This window comes from Balaenoptera musculus, chromosome 10 (assembly GCF_009873245.2).
Source record: "Balaenoptera musculus isolate JJ_BM4_2016_0621 chromosome 10, mBalMus1.pri.v3, whole genome shotgun sequence".
NCBI classification, from domain to species: Eukaryota; Metazoa; Chordata; class Mammalia; order Artiodactyla; family Balaenopteridae; genus Balaenoptera; species Balaenoptera musculus.
Window position 1 is genome coordinate 38,458,212 of NC_045794.1, and position 7,777 is coordinate 38,465,988.

Here is a 7,777-nt window from a genome sequence, read left to right on the forward strand (position 1 = left end):
TCTCAACCACTGCGCCACCAGGGAAGCCCCTATAATCCAGTTTTTGCATGAACCCCGCTAAGTCAGCTTAGCAAGAACCCCTCTCAAAATCTGATCACCTTCCATATCTGATTGGATTCCTCATCCTCCATCATCCCCCAGGTGATGTCTGATCACCATGGTGTGTCTTCAGCAAGAATCCTGTTAGGTCAGTTTAGCCAGAATTCCCCTTACCGCTATATTTTCTCTTGGTAATTTTCCATCCACTGACCGGCACCCTGTTCCTTGACTCTAAATTCCCAGTTACCTTGCTGTATTCAGACTTGAACCCAATCTCTCTCCCCCACTGGAAGACCCCATTGGTGCAGCTGTCCCTCCACACCTATCACCATTGCCCACCTTGAACAAAGTCTGCCTTACTGTCTCCAACCAGTGTCATTCAATAATTTTTTCTTTACCATTTCTTATTCTAAAGACTCAGTGGGCTGACTGGGACCAGCAGTTGTGCAGGTGGCTAGACAGCAGCAGGGGCATCAGCCTTCCTCACAGGAGAAGGAGGAGAGAGAAGTGGAGATGGCAGAGAGCTCGAAGGTCGCCAGCCTCCCTCCACGTTGCAGGGCATGCCCCCCATTCACCCAGTTCAGAATCTCTCCTCTCCCCAGCATCGTCTTTATAACTTCACCTGCTTAAAGTCTGCCCTCGCTTGCTTCCTTCTGCTGCAGGCGAAGCTCAACCAGGCAGTCCCTACAAAGAAACCCGCCCTAAAAAAAGTGTCAGAATCGAGGAGGGCTTCATGGAGGAGGTAACACAAGCACTAAACCCGCCACTTTAAAAAGTGTCCTCTGACCCCTTATGTGCATGCCTTGTGTGTGTGTGTGTCTAGGGCTGCGGAAGGGGACGCCCTAAAGCAGGATGAGGGCAGGTTCTGTGTCTGATGCACTTTTTACCCTCAGCGTCTACACAACCCCTGTGCTCAAAGAATAGTTGAAAATGGCTTTGGCTGCCGGCTTTTTCCGCCTTCCTCTTCCTCTGGAAACTTGAGCCTTTCCCAGCGTTTCTGGAGGACTCAATCACTCCACTGGACCTGCCTCAAGCCCCGAGAAGCGCTGCTCCACCCCGAACCCCAGCCCCCAGCTCTCTGCCGCCCTCTCCCGGCGCCGTCAGCAGGGCCGCGAAGAGCGCACGCGCGCGCTCACGCCGGCATCCCCGGGCCACCTTGCGTTCTGCGCATGCGCATCGAGTGCGGGCAGTTTTGAAGACCCAAGAGGAAGGTAAACCCGCTGAAGCGGGCAGGTGGCTGGCGGTCCGGCCCGTGAAGGAGCTGCCGGGAGCTCGTTCCCTGCAGGTCTGGAGCCTTCGGCATTTGCTCTCTCCTGGGTGACTCTGGTGGGCTCGGAGCGCGCTTTTTGCCAAGGGGCGTGACCTGAGCCCGCCTCCTGGGTCTGGGAGTGGAGGGGGATGGGGAATCTTTGAGGCCTGTTATTAATTTGGTGCCTGTTGATTGTTGGGGAGGTTTTCTCGAGGAGGGCACAGAGTTTGCAAATAGCGGACAGGAAGGGGTGAGGCTGGACCACGTGGGAGCTGGGGTGACCCGAGCCCTGGGACTGCGAGGAGCTGGCGGCCCCGTTTCTCCGGCTGTGTGTGTCCCGAGTCGGAGGGGGTTAGGGAGCAGCAGTGCTACAAAATGAGGAGCCTGGTAGAAATTGTGCAGGTGTTTGGGATCACATTCAGGACGGCAATTTGGTCATTTTTGTGTTATCACTTTTCTCATAGAAAGATGCACGGCCACCTATACACGCACTCACTTGCCTCTTTGCACCCTAGGACATGACACAAGTGGCATATCCTGGCCATGGGGTCCCAGCAGTCCGCCTATGCTCACCCCCGTTCTTGCAAGCGGAAGAAAGCAGATGACAGGAAGGATTTGCTGGCTGAACGGGAGCAGGAAGAAGCCATTGCGCAGTTCCCATATGTGGAGTTCACAGGGCGAGATAGCATCACCTGTCTCACATGCCAGGGGACAGGCTACATTCCAACAGGTGAGAGTCTTTGGTTATCACGGGAAGGATGATTCCCCGAGGAGAATTCCAAGATACCCGGAGGGCTTCTCCGGTCTCCCAGACAGAACTTTTCTCCTAGGCGGCAATACCACAGTCATAGGCCATGCCCTGAGCAGGAGCCAGCTGAGCTGACTTGATAAACTTGGGCAGGTTCCACAACTTCTCTAGGTTTCCCAATATTTGAAAGCCTTGCTTTTCTTCACTTCCACTCTTGTTCGTTGTTTCCTTGGTTTGGAACATTTGGTTTGCTCTAGATTGTGGGATTTGTTGACAGGCACATTTCTTTATTGCTCTCACTCATAAGGCCTGGCATGGCTTTGTGTGGGAGGAGCAGACACCATCTTGGAAGCTTCCGTTCAAGGAAGCAGGTAGTGAATCATAAACAACCTAAGATCTGAAAAACAAATCAAGTGGGGGGAGAAAAACATGCACAGGAGTGGAGCCTGGATTGGGTACAGAATCATCTGTCACTAAGTTGGCTCTCAAAAAGTCTTAACAGTGTAGATGGAGGGTCACAGAGGTTTAGAGCTGGTAAGAACCTTAGAAACCATTTAATCCAAAGCCTTCATATTACAGATGAGGACACAGTGGCCTAGAGAGGTAATGACTTCCCCAAGGCTATGCAGCAGCTGAAAGCCATGCAGCAGCTCAAGGCCATTCAGTAAAGCCAGAACAAGATCCTAGATTTCTCAACTTCCACGTCACTGCCCTGGGAGCACTGATAGATGTTTTGTAATTTGTAGCACTCTCTACATATTTACTTGTTTCTTGTTCATTAGACCCCAAATATAAAACTGGTATCTTAGAAACGTCTAATTCCAGACAAGTATATTTGTGACAGGCTACTGTGTATGTGATGGAAAGTACTGCAACACATGGGGTTTATTTTACCAAAATTGTTGTTTGTTTCTTTTCTAGAGCAAGTAAATGAGTTGGTGGCTTTGATCCCACACAGTGATCAGAGATTGCGTCCTCAGAGAACGTGAGTCACCTGCGTCTCTCCTGTTAATGCCTACAGTTGTCCCTAGTCCCTTTTTCTGTGTATGAATGCCAGTTAACTTCTTGAAAACGTTATCTGTTCCTGTAAATTCCCCACTTCCTTTAATACTGTCTGCTCAAGCAAGATGCCTCTGCCCCCATCACAATCTGGGGAAGGGAACTTGAAGCTAGAAATGTTTTGAGGACAGAGAGCCAAATGAAGGAACTTGAATCGGAAGGAATTGGAGGAGAGGGTGTCCTGGGAGGTGAAGAGATGTTTCTGTCCATACAATTCCTCTCTTCAGCTTCTCTTCCCAGACTGCAGACAGCATTCAGATGGGTTTGTGAACATGCTCCACTTATTCGTGCCTGGTTTGTGATTCCTTGCTCTTTTCACTTTCTTGTCCCTCCCCGCCTCATTCCTGGTTTTGCATTTAATCTTGACTGATTGGACCTTGATATCTGACTGCCTGGGTTGGTCATGTGCTTTGTCGTTTGCAGTAAGCAGTATGTCCTCCTGTCTGTTCTGCTCTGTCTCCTGGCATCTGGTTTGGTGGTTTTCTTCCTGTTTCCACATTCGGTCCTCGTGGATGATGACGGCATCAAAGTGGTGAAAGTCACATTTAATGAGCAGGACTCCCTTGTAATCCTCGCCATCACGGTAAGATTAGGACCTCCCTTCCTGGGTTGTGCACCTGTGAGTCTTGTACCCAGGACCCTTACACGTGTTTCCTCTCTTGCCCTGATTGCAGGCCACCCTGAAAATCAGGAACTCCAACTTCTACTCTGTGGCGGTGAGCAGCCTGTCCAGCCAGGTTCAGTACATGAACACCGTGGTTGGGTCATATGTGACAACTAACATCTCCCTCATTCCACCTCGGAGCGAGCATCTGGTATGCCATCCTTTTAGGATCCTGGTCCCGTGGGCCTGAGAGAAGAGTAGGCGCTGTGGAATGCTGTCACCTCATTACTTTCCTCTTCCTCTCCTCATTTCCACTTGTAGCAACTGGTTGATGAGGAAGACCTGATGAGCTCTGTAATTATGAAAAATTAGGGAAAAAAATCAGCTAGCATTTAAGTGTTACAGGAACAAAAGAATTTGTCGGAGAAAGCAATTTGCCAGCAATCGAGAAGAGGCCATGTGGTCCATTGGCCTCTCAACAGGGAAGAGGTTGGAAGATTTGTTAGAGGCTCATCATCTGGATCAGGGACAGTCTTGGGGAAATATTTTGTATGTGATAGAAGAATGCTCTCAGGTCCTTGGGTTGCTGATAATAGTACTGTTCTTTGTCAAGACTGCTTAGCCACAGACTGACTCTGGTGTCTTATTTTCAGGTGAATTTTACCGTGAAGGCTGAGATGGGAGGACCATTTTCCTATGTGTAGTAAGGACAGTGTTCTCTACATGTGTGCTTTTTACTGGATGAAAGGGATTCAGAGTTGAGCTCAATTGTTGGGGGCCGATCCTGCCTTAAGTTCCAGCCTTGGGCCTGTGGGTTCCCTAGCTTTGGCCATCTTGAGGTTTACTTGGAGGATGTGGTATTTGATATGTGACTGAAGTGCTCAAATTTCTAAAAGAGAACATTAGGCCACTAGAAACATTTCCAAGCTGCAGCATTTTGTGATGGGTATGAACAAACAAAAAGATGGTGATGTGGGAGGATGGAAGGACACTTGTGGGGACTCGGAACTGGTGAGCCAGGGCAGCAGTTAGGCCAGAAGGGCGGGTGTGGGGCAGGGGAGGTACCCAAACGGGGCTGACTGCTCCTCAGTTTGACAGTGTAACTCAGCACTCCTGCTGATTCGCCTTTTTTTAAAAACAAAAAACAAAAAACAAAAAAATGACCATTTCTCTATTTGCTGTTTGGCAGCTTCTTCTGCACGTTACCCGATATCCTGGTGCACAACATAGTGGTCTTCATGCGGTACGTTGCTCATTTCCCTGTGTCCAGGGCCTTTGTGTTTGAGCCTGGACTGTCAGGCCACGTGAGCTGGCCACCTTTGCTCGGGAGAGCCTGTGGGGCCCACAAACCAAAGAGGGGATGCCCAGTACCTTACAGGCACAGACACGGCAGAGCCTTGCTGTCCTTTAGATACAGTGTCCAAATCCCTGTCACAAGTCACCAGGGTCACAGTGAACGGTTAGATGTAGAATTTTCTCCATGAAATGGGGTCGAGTTGTGTGATCCCTTTAGAATCCTGATGGAACTAGTAAAGAAAAGAAAAGCTTTCTCAAGGCATAAGCCCTGGGCATCTGGCCAGACTTACTCTGTAGCCACACAAATTACCACATGTCATGGACCAGTAGGGTAATTTCTAGAACCATGACTGTTAAATTTGCAAGTGACAAGGTTCTGCTGCAGACATTTGAAATAGTAGGGTTAGAGCAGGGTTTCTTAGCCTTGGCACTATTGACATTTTGGGCCAGACAGTTCTTTGTTGCCAGGGGCTGTTCTGTGCATTGTAGGACATTTTACAGCCTGGCCCCTACCCACTAGATGCCAGTAACACCACCTCCTCCCCCACTCAGCTGTAACAACCCCAAATGTTTAGACGTTGCCAGAAGTCCCCTGTGGGTTAAAATTGTCTCCGGTTTAGAACCACATATTTAGAGGGTCAGCTCAGGGCACAGTGTCTCTGGGGATGTGGAAAGATCCTCTGACTTCCTGGTTGTGTAACCATGAAGATACGTATCTAGGACCTGTGGATATTATTGCCTGAGCTTGCAGGAAATTACTTGGGCAATCTTTCTTACTTATTTCATCTCAGAAACAATTAATTCTCATTGGTTTTCCTTTCCCTAGAACTTCAGTGAAGATTTCCTACATTGGCCACATGACCCAGAGCTCCTTGGAGACACATCACTATGTGGATTGTGGAGCAAATTCCACAGCTGTTTAGAAACTGCTCATGGTTCTTCCATGGCAGCACCTGTCAGAAGAGACGCAGCATCTGTTCCCAGGGCCTGAGCCCTGTACCTACCCCAGGGGGTAGAACCAGAGGAGAAATTGGTTCTCTCAGTCCCCAGCAGACATCCTCCTGCCACTAGGGAGGAAAACTCCTCTCTGTAGCGCCATTTACTTTTCTCAGAACCAGCAGGATCACTGCCTAGTGCCTAGCCTATGCCCAGCAAATAGTAGGCACTCAAAGAAGGTTTGAAGAGTTTAACTGAGATCTTTTCAGCTGTTCTTGGGGCATTATCAATTAAAATCATACCATGGTTCTAGGGTATCAGACGATAGAGTGATCCGGAAATAGGACGGTCAGTGCAGTTGCAGAACTATTTTCGGGGCCTCATCACAGAAGAGGCAGCAGGGAGGGAGCATTTGAATACATTAAAGAAGAAAGCACAGACCATTCAATATGTGAAGTTTTTTCATCTGCTTCCAAATGCCTAGGAACTTTATTAAAGAAAAAAAATAACTTTTTTTTCCTGTAGAAAGTTAAAACTGTTTTTACCAAGAGTCTGTGGGGTCTGATTTACCCTTCATCCATTGGCTGGAACATGGATTGGAGAATTTGGTAGAAAAATAAACCCTGCTTTTGATTCATCTGTGTCTCCTCTGATTGCCTGGATGTCTCAGTAGGCACCTCTGGGGGACCGTAGAACAGTTGCCTGTGAAGTGTATCAGCACAGGATGGGAAGGGAAGAGAAGAAGCCCTGCTTGTACTGTCCCCATGAGCTGCTATCACAGTCCGTCTGCCTCTGATGGTGACATGCTGGCCTGTCGCTGTTCTAGAACAGAGCACTTAATGCCCCCTGGAGGTTGGACGAGGGAGAGCAGTGATGCCTGAGGAGTGAGAAGCTGCTTCCCTGAGGAGGAATAACTTGCTAATTAAGAGGACCTGGTTTGAAGTTGAAAGTTTCTTGAACTGTCTCCACCCTCTCCACCACCCGAAGAGCAGGCTCCAGCCCCACGATGGCAGGGTATCTAGGGGGAAGCTTGAGTAGTGAGTTTCAGAGGTCCGCTGAGGTGGGCTCCAGCTCCTTCTCCAGCCCTGGTGCCTCGGGAAACCCTAACAGCAACAGGTGGTGGCACGTCTATTTTCTTTTTTGTCTTCATTCACATAGCTTGATTTTCAATATTAATGATCTTTGCACTCTGAATCTTCAGGCTAAGGCTAAATTTCATGGCTGTTTGGCTGATGCTGACCATGCTTGAGTAACCCAAGAGCTGAGGGTTGAAAGCCGAGTTTCCCTGTTAACCTGGATCCTTTAATGGTCTGTATGTACACGATGTTGATGACTGTTCTGTGTGTAAATGATGGAACGCAACTTGTATGGAAGCAGATGTGCACCACTTTTGAGGACATGCCCTAAACACATGAAGATGTACACATTGCTACATTTTTTTATTTTCCCATTTTCCAAACAGCCTCTAGCATATTTTTCATGTGATTTTGAAGAAGTTACTCCTATTGGTACTTAAGTTTTGAATAGTTTTTTGTGACCATGTGCTTCAGTAGCATTTCTTGCTTCTCAATGTTATCTTTATTTTTTTTATTTTAGAACTTTCAAATTGTTTACTCATTTTTTTTTTTAATTGGGGTATAGTTGTTTTACAATGTTGTGTTAGTTTCTACTGTACAGCGGAGTGGAGTTCCCTGTGCTATACAGCAGGTTCTTATTATCTATTTTATACATATTAGTGTATATATGTCAATCCCAATCTCCCAGTTCATCCCCCCACCCCACCCCCCCGCTTTCCCCCCTTGGTATCCATACATTTGTTCTCTACATCTGTGTCTCTGTTTCTGCC

General features: G+C 48.1%; 1 protein-coding gene across 2 annotated transcripts; it reads left to right on the forward strand.

Annotated features, from left to right (window-relative positions):
* Positions 1–1,195: 1,195 nt before the first annotated feature.
* Positions 1,196–6,568, forward strand: TMEM106C (transmembrane protein 106C). Of its 2 annotated transcripts, none has more exons than XM_036867376.1 (8): positions 1,196–1,324; positions 1,804–2,018; positions 2,958–3,021; positions 3,519–3,678; positions 3,770–3,910; positions 4,353–4,402; positions 4,889–4,942; positions 5,822–6,568. In XM_036867376.1, exons 2-8 carry the CDS (start codon positions 1,832–1,834, stop codon positions 5,916–5,918), a joined length of 753 nt encoding a protein of 250 aa, XP_036723271.1. In that variant the 5' UTR covers positions 1,196–1,324; positions 1,804–1,831; the 3' UTR covers positions 5,919–6,568. The 2 variants fall into 2 exon arrangements, with proteins under 2 accessions (XP_036723271.1, XP_036723273.1); XM_036867378.1 differs by having other exon boundaries at positions 3,770–3,811.
* The last annotated feature ends 1,209 nt before the right edge of the window (positions 6,569–7,777 follow it).